The sequence below is a fragment of the Triturus cristatus genome, chromosome 7 (genome assembly GCF_964204655.1).
Source record: "Triturus cristatus chromosome 7, aTriCri1.1, whole genome shotgun sequence".
In the NCBI taxonomy this organism is placed as follows: Eukaryota; Metazoa; Chordata; class Amphibia; order Caudata; family Salamandridae; genus Triturus; species Triturus cristatus.
The window spans coordinates 570,766,460-570,788,436 of record NC_140590.1 but is presented as its reverse complement, the minus strand read 5'-3'; the positions used below and the strand labels follow the sequence as shown (position 1 = coordinate 570,788,436).

At 44.4% G+C, this 21,977-nt stretch overlaps 1 protein-coding gene across 3 annotated transcripts in view; it reads right to left on the bottom strand.

The window, feature by feature from the left end:
* ACSF2 (acyl-CoA synthetase family member 2) overlaps positions 1–21,977 on the bottom strand; it is a 720,413-nt gene that overhangs the window by 393,668 nt on the left and 304,768 nt on the right. For all 3 annotated transcript variants that reach the window (XM_085617105.1, XM_085617107.1, XM_085617106.1), the window contains exons 6-7: positions 7,707–7,869; positions 6,725–6,823 (exon numbers count right to left, since the gene is read on the bottom strand). In XM_085617105.1, coding sequence (XP_085473231.1) covers positions 6,725–6,823; positions 7,707–7,869 — 262 coding nt within the window. The remainder of the gene's footprint in view (positions 1–6,724; positions 6,824–7,706; positions 7,870–21,977) is intronic.

The window sequence follows — 21,977 nt, the reverse complement described above, 5'->3', positions numbered from 1 at the left end:
AAAGCTGCAAAAAACGAATTTCTCCTCATCTCTCTGCCGAATAACATTCCCAAGATTAAGCCCTGGTTGAAACATCTTACAGCCCTCAATTGTTCGCCCCACATGATAGACTCCGCTAGATCCTTGGGTATTATACTAGACAAACACATGAATATGCAGGATCACATTAGTGCAGCCACCAAAGGAGCAAACTACCAACTGAGCATTCTGCAGAAACCTAAACCCTACCTTCCACACGAAGACCTAAAACAAGTGGTTCAAGCTCTTGTTTTGCCCAGATTGGATTATGGTAGTGCCACGCTATGTGGCTTACCTCGATACAAACTGGCCCCGCTAAGAGCGTCTCTCAACGCGGCAGCAAGACTTGTCCTCGGAACTAAAAGAAACACACATATCACCGGCTCTAAAATCCTTAACTGGCTACCGTACGAAGCAAGAACACAACAAAAAATTGCTTGCACTGCGCTTAAAGCGTTACTCTTCAATACCCCCACAGTTACTTGGCTAAAAAGCTAGAAAAATCAGGTGGCAACAGATCCTCGCGAAATGGGCACACCTTGCTTTTGAAACCCCAATGAACCCACAAAAAGTAAATGGGTGCTAGAGCATTCTCAGTTATTGCACCTAAGATATGGAACTCTCTACCGCCGGACCTACGCCTAATCTTCTCTACCGCCTCCTTCAAAAAAGAAACAAAATCTTTTATGCTAACTAAATTTTTACCCTAAGACAACATATTGGTGACAAAATGAAAATGTATGCATATCAATCCTCTTGGGAGGAACGACCAACATATTGTTTGACCTTAACATAGACCAAGCCTTTTTTGTTAATTTTTTAAATTTCTTTTATCATACTTACTTTTATATGTTTGACTCTTTTGCATGTTTTGTTTAGCAGTCCAATTGTTACTTTACTTCTCGTCATGTATAGTGCTCTCATACCCACTTGGGTCATGTTCGCGCTATACAAAACTTTATAAATAAAATTTTAAAAAATAATAAAAAATGTAAGGCTGTCTAAAGCTGGATGCCTAATATGGGATTTGTAGCGCAATCCACAAATTATCCAGAAAGTAGACAAGTAGTGGTTGAATGGAAGGTTTATGGTGAGAAGAAATGTGTGTAGGGAGTCTGAAGAGTTCCTGAAAACATCAGCAAGTGCCTTTACTACTGTTAAATCTATTCAAGGTTTGGAACCCTATTTAAAATGGGTAACTACTATTTATGAATTTAACTTAACTAGATTTAAAATTGGCATTGCTCATCATATTCTGTCTATTTATAAAAAGTGTGCTTTTTCTGGTGTTGTTAATGTGTGTCCCCGTGCCAAACTATGATGCATTTCATGTTTTTTGCAACTCGTATAGCCAGGCTTGAATTCAGTTTCTTGTCCTCGTACTAAAACCTGGAATTCTAAAAGCTATGCCATGGCTTTTTCATATGTGCAGATATTACTGTCAACCTGGGGTTTGTGTTGCAGTAGTACGCCTTACAACTAATGCAGTTAAATTGAAATCTGCTTAATTAGATTGATGCATCTTTTATACTATATCATTGCTTTGCATTTGTTTATATTGTCTGTGGTATACCATACCATAATAAACAAATTTTGACGATGATATCAAAAGACATACAATCATGGATAACAAAACAAATTTCTGATTAGGGTTCTTTTTAACGACACTAATGACAAATCACTGTACCAAGAAAGCAAATATTAGAGCCTCGCCTTGAACGATGTAGCAGATACATGGAGACTGTTTGCTCTGGAGATTTAAGCAGGTCATGTGTTTTCTAATGTATTAGAAGCAGCACCTCTGCTTCATGAAGGCTTGACTCGTCATCATTTAAGACCTTGTTGCCTTGTTCAGGCTATAAACGCAGACAGGAAATCGGGTTTAGATGTATTTGCTGAAGGCTTCAGATGCCAGTTCGCCAAACTCAACTTTGCCAGATTGTTACTGAATATCTTGCCTTAACAACCTGGAAGGTATATGTAGAGATCTCCATATTGCAGATGCCATAGCACTGTTACCTAGTTACATGTAGAATGGATGCGAGGGAATATTCTATGTAGGCAGTTGAAGAGAGCCACTGAGCTAGAGGAACCTGTGAAGGCTCTTCTTTTCATGGCGACGAGGATGGGATGCCAGGGAGTATAGTGACCGATAATGGAGTACAATTTATTTCAAGGGAAATGCAAGATTATCTCAAGAGAATGAGTATTGTTCATGAAAAGGTGGCTCTTTTTAGACCTCAAGCTAATGGTCTAGTGGAAAGAGTTAATTGTAATATAATGGACAATATTCAGTTATCTCTTGCGAATGGGTTGTCTTGGAGACAGGAATTACAAAAAATGATGTGGGTGCATAGAATTACTCCTCATTCCAGCACTGGTATAGCTCCTTTTGTATCTCTCAAAGGGAGAGAACCAGGAAAAAAAGAATGTCCTGTTTGGTTATGTAAGAAGGATAAGATATGGATTGATCGTGAACAAATGTTTTGAAAAGTGGAAGTAGGTCAAGAAAAAATGAAGGATGCGTATAATTCTAGAAAAGGAGTTAAACAGATATCGATCTATGTTGGTGATTGGGTTGTAGTGCGGAAGAATGAATGGGTTCGTAAAGGTGAAAGCAGATATATAGGACCTTTACGAGTTAAAAATGTGAAATCCAATGTCGTAATCTTGGAAGATGATAGAATGTGGAGTTTAGGAAATGTTTGTAAAGTGTCAAAACCATAGGACATTACTATGAAGTATTACTTTAGAGTTTAGAATATTAATTTTCAATGAATATTTTTTTTATCTCATCTAATGAACAAGTTGTTAGTTCTTTTGATATTCTGTTTCTCATGATTGCGTTATACATGTGTTTGTTTTTTGTAATGAAGGGAGATATGTAGAGATCTCCATATTGCAGATGCCATAGCACTGTTACCTAGTTACATGTAGAATGGATGCGATGGAATATTCTATGTAGGCAGTTGAAGAGAGCCACTGAGCTAGAGGAAGCTGTTCTCTGCTGGGATGCTATTCAATCAATAAATGGATGCGAGGGAATATTCTATGTAGACAGTTGAAGAGAGCCACTGAGCCAGAGGAAGCTGTTCTCTGCTGGGATGCTATTCAATCAATAAAACTACAAGGATACTTCGAAGAAACGTGTGAAGGCTCTTCTTTTCAGTATACCATGTCTGCAGGGATCTGGAGAGCTCTTGAAGGTTGTTGCCGCCTCTGTGGAGAGCTGTGTCCCTAACATTAAGACTCCAGATGCAACCTTATTGAAGGCGCGAGAACAGTGGAACCAAGAAGGACGACAAATCCTGACTGGTGTAAGAAGGCAAAAAGCCAACTTGACTCCTTTTCTTTTCGCAGCAGGAGCAGGCGGTCTAACTGGGGCCCTGCACATGTTTACCACCCTACATTATAGAGGTCAGACAACCAAAAAAGACCTGTGTACTGCCCACCTGCCTCACACACAGTACAGCTATTGAAAAACGCACAAAGACATTCGCAATCAGACAAAAACACGTTATGTAAAGACAAGCCTTAAACCAAGAGCCTTCTGTGCTTTGGATTTGGCTCGGGTTGATCGAGAAATGCGGGTGCTGGACTGGTGCAGGGCACTGTGGCAGCTGCAGGCCCAGGGGGGCTCAAAGCAACCACAAAAGAATTCATCTGCAGCGTGTGTGTGTTTTGTTTCAGAAAAGTTGGAATGTATTTCTTTATTTTTTACATTTTTAAACATTGTCCATTTCTAAACATTATTTGCAGTAGTCTGTCGGGAGCTCCTAAGAATACTCTTAATGTTATGCTTGATGAAGATTCCATGATGGAGAATTAAGAATGCTCATGTGTTTTTATTTTTGCAGACAAACAGCATATTTAATTTTGTGTTTCACTTTAGGGATTTCATAAATAAAGATATTTCTGCAAGTTGCTAACGGTCTGCCTCTGTAGCGTGTCACTAAGTTCTACTCTAGCAAGAAGGGTGTGAGTGGATGGAATTCTTGCAAATCCAGAGCACCTGTGTTTTTTCACTGAGTAGAAATCAGCCAGTGGACTTTAATACTTCTTTATTTTTGTTATTTTTACTAACAGTGATCATTATATTCTATTTCACTCCGAACACAATGGGCAATGCATGTGTGTGGGAACTGAGGGTTGGTTTGTAGATAGAAGGGATGGAAGCATGGGTAGGGTACACACACGCATGTGCACTCCTATAAGTTTTGTGAAGATGAGCGTGGCTGGAAAAGAGTACGAGTGAGTGGCTTCATGAGATCAATGTCCCAGGGTTTCTGAATCAAGCTTTTGGCTACTTTTTTTTTTTAGGTATGAGTTAGCATTTCCTTAGAGCTTATTTACATTGGCAGCTCTAGATTCGGTTGTTGTCTCCTCAAAATCTAAATTCTGTGAAAGATTTTACCCAAGCTATCCTTTTTGGGCAGGCACATTCGGGTACGGAGTTAGTAGAATCTCATTTGCAGTACACAAACTATCTCCACTAGGACGTCCTGCAGCCTTGTTCAGTGAACTTCAAGTGGCCCACAATAAGCAGCTGGGTTACTGGTAGGTGTGCCTTGTTTTGCTCGAACAAGCCCTATATTGCAGAAAGCGCACTGGCTCCCGTTGATTCAAGGTGTTTGCTTCAAGGCCAGGTGTATGGAGCATACATCATGATCAGAAGATTGCCAGCCTTTGTCAAAAGCAGCAGACAGAACTGCTCTCCTAGAAGTCTTCACTCCTTTTCAGCTAACTTACTGGTGTTCCCACACTTCGTAAATCTGATTTACGCTTTGAAAAATCTTTAATTCAGTCCAGATGAGAGTGAATGACCTGGATATTTAACAAACTTTTACAGATTTATGAGGGGTGTGCTTTTTATTGTTGCACCCACATTTCAACACACAGCAGAGACTAGAGATCTTTGGTGACAGAGTGTTTTATTAATGCAGAGTAACACAACAGAAGATGACATAACGTGAAGCGGGAGTAACTCTGCGAGATTCCCTTAGGAATGATGATGCGTTGGAGTGCATGAGTGTGTGCATGTTGCACGCCTGAAAGTGTGTGCACACGTGGTAATTGTGAGGTATGTGTTATTCAGTCTACTTATAGATGAGGAACACTGTTATGCAAATGTGTGTTTATGTGAAATCTGTAGTTTATACCATAATTTTTTTTTTTAAGTGGTGTCAAAGTAGGTTTGTATGGCCTCTACATGTGTTTGTGAGGGAGATGGACCTGGAGTACAGTTGTCTAGTGTGTTTGTGTGTAGGAAGCAGAATTTTTCACAACCTCTTTGACAGTCTGATAAGACATCAACAACAAAATGGCCTTTACCCCCCACAAACCCATGTCTCACCCAGGACCAGGGTGGGTTCTAAACACATGCTGGGCATGTAGCTATGCTACACATGCTGGTCATGTGGCTACAGTACACAGGCTGATAATGTGGCTATAGTGTGAAAACAAATTCTCCTCGGCCTTGTAATGAAAAGAACATTTTGATTACAACATTCCAAGGTAAGGTCTTTAGTTGCGCTAATTATGCTGGGACTTCCCTTGCTGTGTCCAAAACAATATCCATATGTTGCTCCCCATGGTCAGGCCTTACTACCCAGAATGTCCTTTAGAATAAAGAGTCAGGGGAGTGAGCACACTGTCAACCCACAGTACCAATTACAGGAAATGATCCACTCTAAAACAGTTGTGATAGTCTATAGCAGGACCCCTGCTGTATTCTATAGTATCTCACATGACAATACTATCATAAAACTCTGGTGATCCCGTGAGCCTTCAAGGCAACCTGGAGAGAATGCTGAGGGTCCTTCTAATTGGGACATTCCAAATAGCCCCTTTTGCAAAACTCCTCATGACTGTCCTGTTGAGACCACTGAAGGCCATCCTGATGGGACCACCTGGGTCCCTAGAAAATCTGAACATTACCCAAGGGCAGGGGCTCATTAGCCCTCTCATATCACACTTAGGAGACCATCCCTTGCCGGTTCTTCAGATAGGAGCTAACATTAACATTAGAATGAGATCACATGAAAGCATTACTCCTAAAGGACGTTTGGGTGATACTACTGCTCGATACACCTGCCATAAGAGAATACAGCTGAGACCCCCACACAGGGCACTAGGATGAGGTCCCCATTGGATATCACTCGGATAAGGTCCTCAATTATGGAATTCTGAAGAAGCATCACTCATTGCCTATGGTGAGGGGCACCCTCTATAGGGAATTTAGATAAGAGGCCCCTTGTGAAATGCGGATGAGACACACCTGAGGGCATTCTTATGAGAATCCGTCCGCCAAAGGCATTTGCTTGAATCCGCCACAAGCAATTCATTCGAGGAGTCTAAGGGCAATTGTTTAAGTTCCACCTCAAGTCATTCAGATGAGGCCTCTTCCCGTAGACCTTTCAAAGGTACATCCAATCAGAACATTAGGGGAAACTCCTTCAAGAATTCAAATGAGAACCCTCAGATCATCCTAATGAGATATTTATTGGCAGCCTAATGAGATGACTCTGGGAATTCTCGGAGAACCCGTAGGTATTTGAAGGAGATGTGGCAAATCCCAGGGTTATCTTCTTGTCAGAACATGAATCCCTCTGCTTGCGAGTGCGTCTCTCAGCTAGTTTCCTATTGAACTCGTTCCACAACAAAATTAAGTACACAGTACGTTGGGTGTAAAAAACTCCATGCTTACCTCTTTCCAGGAAAAGCCAACTCGTCGTCCAATCATATTGGCATTATTCACAATGTTGTGGTGGGACAATGTGACCCCCTTAGGGCGACCTGTTGTTCCCTTGAAAAGAAAAAAAATCATAGTTAGGGATGCATATTCAACAGTGCTTCCTAGGCACATCCAAGGAACACCTGCTAAGAAAATCAGGCTACATTGAATTGTTGAGATGGCTCATTAATAATCAACTATTCAAGGAACCAAGCAGGAGCTTACTACCAGAGGCATACTGCAACCAGGGATCAGCTGCAAATACACTCAGCAAGCGCCTAATGCTCTGGACGGAGGAGAGACTGGTACAACACTGAGCAAAGGCAGATGGCTAGGCATACCAACTGAAGGTGCGGTACTAGGGACACCCTACAAGATTAGAGCATAAGACACACTCAGGGAGGATGCATTCTAGAGACACCTGGAGAGGACATGGTGCCCAAGGCACAGAGGAAGAGGTGAGTGTTAGGGATACCGACAGAAGTGTCGGAAGGCTGAGTGCTAGGAACTTCCAGTGAGGATGGAGCACTTGCAACACTTATTGAGGGCTGAGAGACAGGACTACCTTTCAGGATTCAGTGCTATAACCACCCAGCCAGAGTCAGAGGGAGCGCTTACTGCTACAAACCCTGGCAAGGATTAAGGGTTCAATAAACTGAGTGAGAATGAAGTGTTTCACTTAATGGCCAGAACACCCAGTGAGAGTCTTCTACGAGCTAGGGACACCAGCAAGGGTTTTTGCTACAGACTACAAGTGAGAGGTGAATGCGGGGTGTGGACATCTTCTAAATTTCATTTCTACAGAATTACAGCCATAGACGAGCTGAAAGGACATCCCTTCCAAATTTACAGGGCATTTATCCTGCAATTGTGTGTCAATGTATGTGTTAATGTGCCACAAACAAATAAGGGACTGAACATAAGGGCCTTCTAGAGACACAGTTTAAACACTTACAGATGTAAACTGGATGTTAATGGGATCATCACAGCCCAATTCTCGCGCCGTTTTGTGCAGCTGCTCCACATGGCACGTGCTCCCCGCCTGAAGCACCTCACTCAGCTGGAATGTCCCTGCCATCTTGGCGTCAGTGACAATGACGGTCCTCAGGTTAGGAAGCCTGAAAGAAAATGTATGTTTGAGCAAACTCATCCACCCACTGGGTGAAGTTACCCCAACAATCTCCAATTCGTATCTCCAACAAGTTATTCTGTCCGAATATTCTAGGTCCCATCTGCATGGTGAGTCTCTTTAGTTTTTCCCTTCTGAGTTCTATTCTGCCCTATAGTCCATGTGAAGATATAGGTTCCTTCATTTGAAAAGAAATTGTGCCCATTTCCTGCAGATAGAGTGCAACGGTTACTCATATACCTTTGTGTCCCAGAGTTTCAAAGCACACCAAATGAACCATACTAGGACTATTGACTGTACAACCCTACATGCAAAATGAAAAAGTAAAAGTGATGCAAAGAGCGTTAGTAAAGTGACAGTTCTGAGGTTACTGGATCAAGCCCCAGAGGAACATGCCAAGAGATAACCATTGCATTGTTGAGAACCAAGAACAACAATGCTACTACAAAGTGAGAAAACTGCTCTTCGAGTACCCAAGAAAAAGGTTAGGGCTGCATGTACAAAGCGATTTTATGGTTATGTATTAATGTTTTGCGACCAAAATGGGGTTACAAATCATTGATATTTTACCACCGCATCAGGAGGTGGTTAACATTCGCAAGTGGGAAGGGGGACTCTTTCTCCTTTGTGAATGTGCATAAAACCATTTTTTAGGAGCAGGCAATGGTGCCTGGGACCAGTTTCTTCTCCTAAACAATGTTTTTTTTTTTATACACATCTCATTTTCCCTCTAGGAAAATGTGATGGGTTTTAAAAAACTGCTTTCGTTTAAAGCAATCACAGAGAGGGTGGTCTCCTGACACCAGCAGGCCACTATGCCGGTGACTCTAGCTAATCGTGGTAGGTCATAATTTGTGACCTACCTCATGCATATTAATGAGTTCAGTGAAATTGTGACCCACTACGATTCAGTAATTTGTGAACCAACCAATTATTACAAAGATTTGGTTTGCAAAATACCAACCCATTCAGTGGAAGTTGGTGTGCAAATTACAACCACTTCTACTGAATCCATTAAAATACATTTCAAATGATAAATGGCAAATCGCAAATCGATATTTGTTGCAATTTAGGGTTTCTTATTTAGAATATTAGTTCATGAAGCCCTGAGCTCCGTATTAAATGATCTACTAAAGTGACTAATGAAGAACGCGCACCATGTGCCACCCTTTAAAGTACATAATGACTAGGGGCTAACGCAGAATGTGAAAGTGATTAGACATCACTGGCCAGTGATGGGCTAATGAAGAATCTGCTACCAATTGAGTGGCTAATAACTCACATCAAGCAATGAACGTATTTTGTTATGAGGCTACAGTTTAAATGTCGTACTAAGGTTAAAGCTTGTGCTGCTGAGGACATACGAATATAGAGTGAGGCAATGGCTAGTTACCAACTTAGGATGTCACCCTATCTTCACACTCATCCATCTGATTTAAGAGAATGGATAATTTGCCAGACAAGAAAGAAAACTCAAGAACTAACAGTCAATTCTTGTCTCCCAATAATATTGTGTTAAGTCTGCATAAAGCCACTTAGACACACGCAGAGGCTCATACACTATGGCTTGCAACTAAAGGTACTGCAGAAAGATGGTGTGGAAGAGAAGATGAAGAATGCCTTTGACTCTAAATGGAAAAATATACCTCTTCCATGTCTCCCATGCAGACTTCATTGCACTGTGACAACTGTAAACAATGAAGCTGTTATCCACTTTTTAGGTCAAAGCCTAACAGACTGCACAGCTGTCTGTTTTGCAAAGACTTCTTGGGGACATTCTGAAAGCTTCCCTGGAAATGCATTCCACCCATTGCTTACCATTGATGTTGCTCTCCATTTGCTTCCTTTATTAGGTTTTGCTGAGACAGCATACGGGCTTTCTCTGCGAGGCATTTTGTTTACATACAGTTGGCTTACAACCTGCCGTTAGCTTACCATTTGTTAGCTTCAGAATCGCTCTCATTTCTATCAACCCTGTTTGTACCAGAATTGGGGCCTTATGTCCTCTTCTTGTGTTTGGCCCTCCCCTGGGGCATTTACCAAGTACTTGTGTCCATCCACTGCTCCCTTTTATGGGGCTACATTTTTCTTTGTGCTCAAGCACTCCATATGAGTGCTTGTGTTTTCATTCTGTCTCCCATGTCCACAACCATATAGCTTCTATTCCCTTTCACCGGTCCCCCCTCCATGTTGCTTTTTTTCCTGCCACCCCCTACCTTGAACTCTATGCCACTGCAATCTACAACAATGCACTCTACTCTACTGTATGCCACTGCACTCTACGTTACTGCACATCACATCACTCTGCTCTTATCATTGCACTCTACTCTGCACCACTCCACACCACTGCATTTTACACCACTCTACTACACCATTTTACTCTATGCCACTGCACTCTATGTCATTGCACTTTATGCCACTGCTCTCTATGGCACTCTACTCTGCATCACTGTACTCTATGCCGCTGCACTACTCTACTCTAGGCCATTATACTCTACACCACTCTCCTCTATACCACTCCATAGTACTGCACTTTATGCTACTGCACTCTACACCACTTTACTCTAGGCCACTGCACTTTACGACATACCACTCTACTCTATACCACTGCGCTCTATGCTACTCTACTTTGCACCACTGCACTCTACACCACTGCACTCTATGCAACTCTATGCCACTGTACTCTACTCTGCATCACTGCACTCTACTCTGCACCACTCTACTCCACTGCGTTCTACTCTATGCCACTGCACTCTAGACCATTGCACTCTACTGAAGGCCACTGCACTCTACTCGAGACTATGCCATTCTACTCTATGCTACTGGACTCCACGCCATTGAACTCTTGCCACTCTTCTTTGCACCACTCTACTCTACGCCACTGCACTCTCCGACAATTCATTCTACTCTACTTTACTCTATGCCATTCCACGTTGCGCTAATTTACGCCACACCACTCCACCAAGTGCCACTGTACCCCACTCTACAAAGTGCCCCTCCACTCCATTCTACTCTGCTCCACTCCATTCCATTCCATGCTGCTGTACAACATGGTGAAAAGACACTGGCAAAGCCAATAGCTCTTGCATAGGCAAAACATATCAGCTTTGCTAATGCTCCTTTGTTTTAGGCTGTTCAGCATGTCCTTGCCCCTCCCGTAGGGCATACCCTGTTTACTATGTGTTTCCACAGGGTGCTCTTTTTCTGTAAACAGTCCTTTTAATTTTGTTCTTATCTTGTCACATTTGCTGTACATTTAAAGACAGTTGTCAAATGTCAGGCTCTGTCTTCCGAGAGAGCTTGGTGTTTACTTCGCTTTCTCTGACTTCAAAGTGAGAGGATGTATCTCACAATCGGAGGATGTGAAGGGAAAGGATTGTAAATGTCTGTAAATTAACTGTGCAAATATTTCAGAATATGTCAGAATTAGGAAAGTTCTGAAGTGTGGTAGAAACAAATATTTTCATACGATCAAAACAAATCAATGCACTAGGTGATGCCTTTTCCGCACATTATCTGTTGTGTGCTCTATAGTGTTATCAGTAAAACTGTACAAATGTAATTTTCATTTCATTTGAAAATGTGTTGTCTGTAATGGCAGTGCACTACCACACCATGCATACTCCACACTCCACCATGCCACTCTACGACACTTCACTCTATGCCCCTCCACTTTACGTTACTCCACTCTCACACTCTACTCCACAACATTCTACTTCACTCTATGGCACTCTGCCACTTAGCTCTAAACCACTCTACTCCACTCTAGGCCCCTCCACTCTACTCCAGCCTACTACACTTTGCTCCACTCTACACTATGGCACGGCAATCTATTCTATGACACTATACTCCACTCTACACCCCTGCACTTTACGACACTCAACACTGCTCTGGTCTACGACACTCCGGTCTAAGCTCCCCCATTCTACGACACTCCATTCAACAATACTCTATTCCACTCTACTCTACAATACTTTACTCCACTCCACTCTACGTCCCTCCACTCAACACCCCTTCACTCCAAGACACTCTACAACACTCCACTCTATCCCCCTCTACGACACTCCGTGACACTCTACGACACATTGTGACATTCTACTCAACTCCACAACACTCTATGCCCCTTTACTCTACGACACTCTACTCCACTCTATGCCACTGCACAAGACTCTACACTACTCCACTCTAGGACATATTATGCCACTCTATGCCACTTTACTCCACTCTACGACAACCCACTCGACAACACACTACTCCACTACTTCATTCTACACCACTCCACGCTACTCTATGCCACCCCACTCTACGACACTCTATCCCATCCCACTTTGTGATACTCTACTCCATGCCACTGTACTCCACTCTATGCCCCTCCGCTCTATGACACTCTACTCCACTCCACTCTATGCCCCTCCACTGTACACTCTTCCACATTCCACTTCACAACACGATGCTCCCAAGACACAATGCTTTGCTCAACGAAACTCTAATTAGGCCTTCAGTCTAAATTATAAGTGTTAAAACTGGGGGTCTCTAGTTGGCAGAGGTAGGTACCTTTGACCAAATAGGGACCCTTGCTTCTAAATCAGGGAAAGGGGATTACACTACTGGATAACCCCTGCTCACCCCCATGGTAGCTTGGCACGAGCAGACAGGCTTATCTCAGAGGCAGTGTGTTAAGCATTTGTGAACATGTACAGTAATACAGTGAAAACACTACAGATGGACACCACACAGGTTTTATAAAAATAAGTATTCTTTATATAGACTTAACACAAGACCACAAACGACAGAAATCCACAATACTGTACTTTGGTTTCAAGATGGTAGAATTAGCTTAGTTCAAGTTGTTGGTAAATACGACACAGTTCTCACAAGAGTACCTGGATACGCAACGCAAAATAAACAAAAGGCTCGCAGAGTAGGAGATGCGTCGGTTCCTTGCTTCGGGGGAGACGATGCGTCGCGCCTCAATGCTTGCGCAGAGTAGGGGATGCGTCTTGATCCTTACCGGAGAGGAGGTGATGCGTAGGTTCTCGTGCTGCAGCCCGGTTGCGATGCGGCAAGATGGCGCCTCGATGCGATGCGACAATCCGGTGCGATGCGATTAGATGGCACTCTTGATGCGACGACGTTGAGACGATGCGACACGCCCTGGCAGCCTTGTGACGACTCTCATACTTTGGAGCCACGACAGGCCCTGCAACACGCTTCTCCGATGATGCGACGGCGACCCTCACGGTTGCGACGTGCTTCTACGGTGATGCGACAGCAGACAGCTGCGACGCAGGCACGCTTCTGGGAGATGCGGCGGCAGCACGCTTCTCCGGCGATGCAATGACTACAGCTGCGGCGGCGACACGCTTCTTCTTGCTGCGTCGCGCTTCCAGCTCCAAGCAACACGCAGGCTTCTGCAGATAGAATTCCCAGCAAGGAAATTCAGAGGGGAGCTGGTGGTGAAGACTGTTGTCCCTGAGACTTCAGCAGGAGGCAAGCACAAGTTCAAGCCCTTGGAGAAATATTCTGCAAGATGAACTACACACAAAGGGACTTCTCCTCTCCTTGGCACTGAAGACACCACTGTAGGCCAACCCAGCAACACAGCACACTGGCAGGGGGGCAGTCCACTCCTACAGCTTCCTTTGGTTCTTCTCCTTGGCAGAGGTTTCTTGTTGTTGTTCCAGAAGTGATCTAAAGTCTTGGGGTTTGGGTCCCCATATTTATACTACTTTTCTCTTTGTTCTCTGAAGGCAGAGAGGCCTTTGCCTAGTTCAAACCAGTTCTGGTCAGTCCTGGAGCACTTTGTTTACCCGACTCCTTCTTTCCTTTCAGAGTGCAGGGCAGAGACATCAGACACACCACAGGAGGTGGAGCCAGCATTGTGAAGGGAAGGCCCAGCCCTATTCAGGTTCCAAGTGCAACCCCTCCCTCCCATCTAGATGCAGATCTCTCTATTTACCACTAGGCTTCCTCACCCTGTCTCCTGGAATTCCCCAGCCCTGTTACTCAAACTCCAGACAAGGAATACACAACCTAGCAGAGGCAGGCTTGGACAGTTAAGCAAGAAAATACCTATTTTCTAAAAGTGTTTTTTTCAAACACAGAATGTTAAAACCAACTTCACTAAAATATGTATTTTATCATTCTGAGTTCAGGCATACTAAATTTGAATTTCTACCATGTTCCCTGAGTCAGTTACAATTATAAGATGTAATAATCAAACTGCCCATTCTGGCCTATGGAGAACAGGTAGTCTTGCAATAGTGAAAAACGAAAATGGCTGTAATTCACTATTAGGACATGCCACACACACCAGGGCATGTCCTACCTTATACTTAAAATGCACCCTGCCCTTAGGCCTACCATAGGGGTGTCTGATATTAAGATAAGGGAAGGTTTAGGGACTGGCAAGTGGGTGCACTTGGTCAGTCAGCATGGCAGTACCAGACTGCACCTAGGCTCTGCAATGGCAGACATGAGACACACTTTACAAGCTGCTTCTGTGGGTGGCACAACCAGTGCTGCAAGCCCTCCAGCAGCATTTGATTTACAAGCACTGGGCACACATGGTGCACTGTACTAGGGTCTGAATCATGGAGTCACTAATTAATACATTAATTTAACATAGGGAGCACTTGCACTGTGCACTGAATAGCAGTGGCACAGTGCCCAAAGCATCTAAACCAGCAAAACATATCAAAAACAGAGGAGGCAATCAGAAAAAATGGAAGGGAGACTCATGCCAATGGTACCAGGTCTAACACTAAGCCTCACATGTCTCTGGAGCAGTTAGCTTTTATCCTCACCAGTACAACAGGTCCTGCTGAAGGAACCAAAAATACCATGGATATTCTGCTGGGGAAGTTGGAATCTCCAGAAGGGCAATTGAGGCCCAAGGACCCAAACAGTGTTAAGAGCCCACTGGGGTAGGTACAAGGTAATAGGGGGTGCCAGCATTTTTCATTTCTTTGAGACACAAGGAAGACTGCTTAAAGTGGTTACTTTTCTTCATCAGCTCGGCGCTCAGGCTCACAAGAGGTGTCAGGGACACCTACTCCTGCACATGAGTTGGCTCAGCCCCTGCAATAGTCATCTTGATCTGCGTGACCACAAGCAGTAATTACACTTGGGATCTTCAGAGCAGTGCTCCAGGTTGAGGGTTCTCACGGGTAGCAGCGATGGTGAGAATCGTTGGTGCAGCATGCCAGACTCAAATGGGTGATGCAAGGAGACCTTCTTCTGTACTTTGGTTTGTTCCCATGAGGTCAATCCAGTCAATCCGCTCTTCCTGGCAGTTACCTCTTCCAGGTGACTGCAGCTGGGCTTCTCCTTTGGGTAAATGTCCTCCTGCAGGCATTCCCAATGCTCTCCACTCTCAGCAGGCTAGGCAGGCTCTTTACCAAAGAAGGTCCACAACTCTCCTTCAGAAAGTAGTTGCAGACTTTGAAGCGATGTCCCCTCATTTCAGGAAGACTGGCTGCCAATGACAACAGACATGAACTGTAAGAGTTACCTGGACTCTCTGCAGATTGGCACCTCTTTGGTCAATGACAGAGCTTGGAGATGTCCGAGGATGTTTCTAGTTGTTTTTTCCAAACAGGATGTTGATTTCACTGTCATTGACCTGGAACAAGTTTTAGGTTGTTAACTCAGTATATGTATCGACTCTTTCCAGAGTAGACACAATCTGTCATCACGTGATGGTCTGCAGAAGGGAGTGATGACGGACGTCTCCAGGTAGTGCAACCAAATAGAAGGGCGCAATGAGTAGTGAAGTTCTACCACCTATTATCATGCGTTAGGAGTAGTACCCATTGGAAATTCAAACTATTGTTTCACCTTACTGCCCTAACAGAAACCTTCGCTCGACTAACCTCCTTCTTGCATCAGTCCCAAAAATCAAAAAAGCAAGAAGTGGTGGGCGTTCCTTTTCTTATAACGCTGCCAAGCTTTGGAACACCCTCCCTTTCCATCTACATCGGGAATCCAATCTCCTGAACTTCCAGAAACTCCTTAAAACTTGGCTGTTCCAAAAATCAGCATAAACATTTGTGTCTACTCTGTCCGTTGATGTTGTGAGCTCTGGGATGCCTTAGGGTAGCTATGGGCTTTATAAGTGTTTATTCATTCATTCATCCATTCAAAGACAAATGTCAGGTCCTTTCAGGCTGGCTCATCCTGCATGTGCCACTATCTCCACATCCCAATGGGAGTGCCAAATAAGTCACCAGCAAGCAAGCTGCTGCTGAAAACCCACTCCTACATCTCTATAGGGAGCCGTGTCTCCATCTTCCCACCCCTTAATGTTCAGTACTTCACAAACATTTCAAGAATGTCAGCAATACTCTAGCCTTGCCTGAGCGGGGGTTACCCAGTCTCCATCTTTAGCCACGCTTTGCCTGGGGAAATCCAAACTCAATCCCACTGGTGTATTAACCACACTCTCATGCCATACAGATTCATAACACTAGTCACCTAATATCCCTTGCATACATACAATACACTCAGGATGTTAGCAAAGGTTCACAGCACTTAAGCAGAACACTGAAGTCTGAGGCTTGCAGGCTTCTTGCTAGCCGATAGGAAAGTGGCCTGTGTGGCACCAGTGATTCAAAGGTATCCTGCACATCTGCCTCTCACTCCTATAACTAAGCAGCTATATACTGTACATGGACTGTAGTCACATGTAAAAAGGAAGGCCTGCTTGGTGCACCCCTCCAGACCGCCGCAGAACATCAATCTGGATCTTCAGTATTTTTACACATACAAGGCATCAGTCACCATGCATGAATATCATGGGCTGGGCACTAGAAATCAAAAATACTATTGATACTTGAAGTTAAGTAACTCAGGACAGGGGCCACGCTTGCACAACCATACGGGAGGCATTCCTGTCACAACAGAAGCTCCTTCTCAGTTCCAAGTACTCAGATCCTTAATCCAGAGATGGAATAGTCTAGTAGTTAGTTTGGAAAAACTGACAGGAAAGTCTGTTTATATTTCAATGCTGCAGTCCGGCTTTGTCCTCCACAGCGAAGTCCAACCCTGTAAAGATGTGGACCAACTTAGCAACCAGGGGTTGTCAACCTTTCCTGGCATCAACCACTTGAGAGCTAGTGAGTTATTCTGATCGCAAACTTTGTGTCAAACAAGTTAGGATGGAACCTCCTAAGAGTAGAGACAATAACAAAGCACTCTTTCTTAACCCCTTCAGCGCTGCGCGGATTCCCCCGCGGTGCTGAAGGGTTCGAGCGCGGGCGGGGCCATGACGGAACGGTTCCGTCATGAGCACAGCTCAACCGATGCTCATGACGGAACCGTTCCGTCATGAGCATGGAAGGGGTTAATGGTAGTTCAGTCCTGTAGTCTGTGACTGACAAACTCAACTGGATGTACCCTTCCCTGGTTATTGAGTTTAGTGAATGGCTCCAGTTCTGTTGTATAAGATGTCAGTCTGTACAGTGAAGAAATGTCTATAATCATGTGCCTTCAAAACAGGGGCACTGAGTAGTCTTGCCTCGGGGTCCTTGCAGGTCTTCTGAAATATCCCAGTGTTTCCTGGAAGTCAAGGCTCAAAGTGAAGCAACTTTGGTCCCAAAGTTAACCACAAATTACCAGTAGTACTTGGTGAGGTCCAGAAAGGGTTGCACCTGGGTCTATGTTGTGGGGACTTCCCAAACCAACACTGAATTAACCTTGTCTTCCAATGGGTGAATCTTTCCTCTACATAACCTATTATCCAAGGTAAACTACGGAGGACTGGCCCATTTGGCACTTGGTAGCCTTGATGATTGATAGTCTTCTGTATCCTCAGCAATAACTGCTTCAGAAGGTCCTTCATTGAAGAAATCACAGCCAGATAGCCATGCAGAACTCTTTCAGCCCTGACGACACATACTTGACCAGGTGCTGAAAAATGAAAGGAGCATTCATCAGCCTCAAAGGCAACACCTTATTTTGATACAAGCCCTTTGGCAGTCTTCTCCTTGGCAATAGGCACAAATGCGATTTGCGAGTAGCCACTGATCATCTCAAAGGTACCCAAGTGCTTAGCAGCACACAGCCTGTCCACCAACTCAGGTGTGCGTTCATCTTGGTACCGCATTAAGAGCCCCATAATCCATGCAAAAGTGGAGAGTCGTTCACCCTGCTTTGGAAAAATCACTGGTCTGACCAACGGACTATGGCAGCGCTCACCCACTTCCAGGTTCAGCATTTTGGCAACCTTTCCCTTAAACTATTCCAGGCCCCAGTCTGGCATCCTATATAGCTTGCAGCTCACATGAAAGTGTTCTCCCACGTCTATGTTGTGAACGCAGGGAGGTGTCAACACTGGGGTCAGAAAGAAGAGGGCAAACTGCCCCAAAACCTCTTTGCCTTTCCCTTGATGTCAAGAAGTCAATCAGGATCAATTTTCACCCCATCTACAGAGTCATTTTCTTATTGCTGTTCAGCAGGTCAAAGACGGACTCACAATTAACGAGAATTAATGAGAATAAGAGTGTGTGTGTGTGAGGCAGTGTAAGTGAGCATGATAGAAGAGTGTGTGTGTGTGTGGGTATGCGTGAATGGAGCATGAGAGAAGAGTGTGTGTGCACGAGTATGTGTTTTATGCTTTTAAGTCAGCTCTAGTTCTTGGCTTACAGAAGGACCCCCAACAACATGCTCACACAGACATATTGGAGGTAGCATCTATACATGGAGAACCCATGGCAAGATGCAGACCTTGTCATTCTATAGGTAATATTTGCCATCTGAGGGACCAATGGAAAAAAGTTGGAGCCGGCATACTAAAGTTTTTTCTTAGCATAATGGGCACCTGTGGCAAAATATTGATGCTGGCATTCTGGAGGTACCCATAGGAAAATAATTGTGCCTACATATAGGGGTAATTCTTGGCAATGCAAGTACAACTACTGTATATATATGGATATTGGGGTATGGTGACATGACTAAACACTGGCCCTAGCATACAAGAGGACATACAAGAGGACATTTTTGACTTACAAATCACCCAGGATATATGGGTGACATCAGTAGCAAAATTCTGGCTCTGGTATACTGTAAGTAATTACTGGCATTAGGGGCACACACTGCAAAGGGAAGGTACCCATTACAAAATGTTGACCCAGCACAATGGAGGTTATTATTGTGAAATATATGACCGCAAATATTACATCACTCATGACATGGTCAGTGACATCACTGATGACATCATCCACAGACTCACTCACACACCCACTCACACAGCCATATAGCCTCTCACACCCCCACTCCCAGACCCATGCAGCTACTCCCACACCCACAAAACCACTCCCACTCAAAGACCCATATAGTCACTCACACACACATACAACCACTCACATGCCCATTCACACACCCACATAGCCACTCACACAACCCCTCACCCACCCATTACGTCACTCACAGTCAGTCACTCACCCATACAGCTACTCATACACCCACTTATTCACCCATACAGCCACTCACACACCCCAGACACCCACTCCCACACTGATACAGACACAGTGCCACTCAGATGACATATATTAGAAACTGTATCACTCATTAGTAGTACAAAAAAAATAACAATTTAACTTATTCATAAGCTTAGTATATATCTTTAACTCTCAGAAACTTTAATGAAACACTTACACTCCTGGATGATGTAATGAGTGATGTAATTTGAGATGTCATTAATGATGTCATCAGTGATGTCACTGACCGTGTCATGAGTGATGAAATATGTTAGGACATAAGCAGTGCATTGCTGGGGCATAAGTTATAGTTCGCTCAGGTAACAGTAACTGCTGAATTTGAGCCTAACTAAAACATACCTGTAACCTTAGTTTTTTTCAGAGAATTTGTATGTTTTTTAATGTTATTTCCTCACTATAGCGTCCCTGTCACCTTCGGCAAGATGGCGGCTGTGTGAGAGCTGCGATACACCACCCATCCGACTCTCTATGATGGACGGTGATAGAGGGAGTTAAAGAAGGCTGTGGCCAGACACGGCTTAATATGTTGGCTAAAGCGAGGACCGGGGGGTCCTTACGGCAAAACAAGCATTGTGGTGTACCTGTTGGTCCGGACGGCTTCAAGAGCACTCACGGCGGTGGCAGGCGACCAAGGCTGCTACTTTCGACGAAGCATCATGCCGCCAAGAGCTTCTAAACCCCAACGGGGTCGAGGGGACATCGGAGTGACTGGTGATGGAGCGGGGGCAGTCACAAGCCAACGCTACCCCCCAGCGACACGAGGGGCTCCTGGAGGAAGAAAGATGGGAGACGCTACTCTCGCAGCGTCAGGGAGCGTGGAAGCAGCGTCCTCAAAACAGAAAGTAGGTGTTCAACGTCTGAGCACGAGTCTGGAGGAGGCTGGCACAACCAAAGATCGGGTAATTCCAGGGATGTTTTCAGGACTCCGAAGGATCCAGGAGATAAGTGAGCAACGTGCTGGCACTGGAGTCGGAGCTGGGGGAGACACGCTGGATCATTCTACCGACGGTGTCATTCACACTTTGGAGGCTCAACAAAACTTGGCTGCTAGTGATGCAGGTACTGTGAGTACAGGATCAATATCCTCTTTGCCTATAAATGCTGATTGTGGGGTTTGTAGCCAGGCAACTACACAGGGGGAAAGTCAAGACACGGAGGTTAATGGTTTAATGAGTGGAGATGGAATAGCTGCCAAACTCGCTGTGACTTGCAGGTACCAGCAGGTACCCCCGATGGTGGGGATACATTTTAATCCCTCAATGAGGATTCTGAGACCTCAAATATCAGTGTATGTGCTAGTGGCGAAGAGGTATCTCTGGCGGAGGAGTCTGACTCAGGTAGATCTTTCTCCAACCCCAGTACTCAAAAGCGGCGACGGAGTAAGATCAAAGGAGGGGAAAAAAGGACCAGGACCCAATGTACTCTGACTCAGATTTAAGCCTCTCAGGACAATTAAAATGGGATTATACCACTACGCCCTTTGATATCAATGACGGACCTACTCCTGAGATTACTACTCGTGGAGCGAGCAATGTATCTACCCTAACATTATCCACCTCCGTGGCCTCCCCCTCAATGGACCTCATCTATTCAACTCTTAAACAGATTCAAACTGAGGCTCGACAGGAGCATAAAAGGCTCACCACGCAACCAAGCTGTTACAAGGGGCCATTAGGAAAATTAACAAAACCTGTACGGAAATGAGAGAAAGAACAACGGTGCTGGAAGAACGTGTGGTGGCTCTGGAGACAGGAGCTGAGAGTAGTACTCGACAATTAACTTCTAACGAATTAAGGATGACGGATGTCATGTGGAAGCTGGAGGATTTTAAGAACCGCCATAGGCGCAATATTTTAAGGCTACTAGGCGTTCCGGAAAATGCAGAAGGGGATGATATTCGCGGTTTTGTGCTCCGGTTGTTGAAAGGTGGGCTCCCTGAACTCTCACACTGGGACTGGGACTCGGAAGTGCAACGGGTGCATTGCTTCCCACTTGTGTTGAAGAAAAGAAAGGGCCAAATGGAAGGGGATATAAAACCTAGAGCAATCCTGATTTTCTTTGGTAACTTTCTGTTGCGACAAGCAGTTTTTGACAAAGCACACCCGGAAGCAAAACGCTCAGAGGAGGGTCACTCTTTTTTTGTCCGGACAGACTTTTTCCATGTAACGGTCGAAAGGAGGTGGAGGCTTCGACAACTTATCTCTCCCTTCCAAAAGGCTGGCTGTGAAGTCTACCTATTAAGCCCGGCACGCCTCAAAGTAATCCCTCAGGGGAATATCAGGATCTTTTCTTCGGAGATTCAAGCTCAGGATTTTCTACGAGAGCTCGCAGGAGCTTCAGCCGACAAGGATTTGTAAAGAGGAAATATATCGCTATTTGATGTATTGGACTTATGGAGGCTTAATGTTTTTCTTGTTTCTTCTTTTTCTTCTGTAAAGAGGAAATATATCGCTATTTGATGCATTGGACTTATGGAGGCTTAATGTTTTTCTTGTTTCTTCTTTTTCTTCTCTTTTCTGGTGTTTCTACAAGGAAGCTGGATGGGTGGTGGTTGGAAGCAGTAGCATGCAGGGGGCAGCTCAAGGGTCTTCGGACCTTT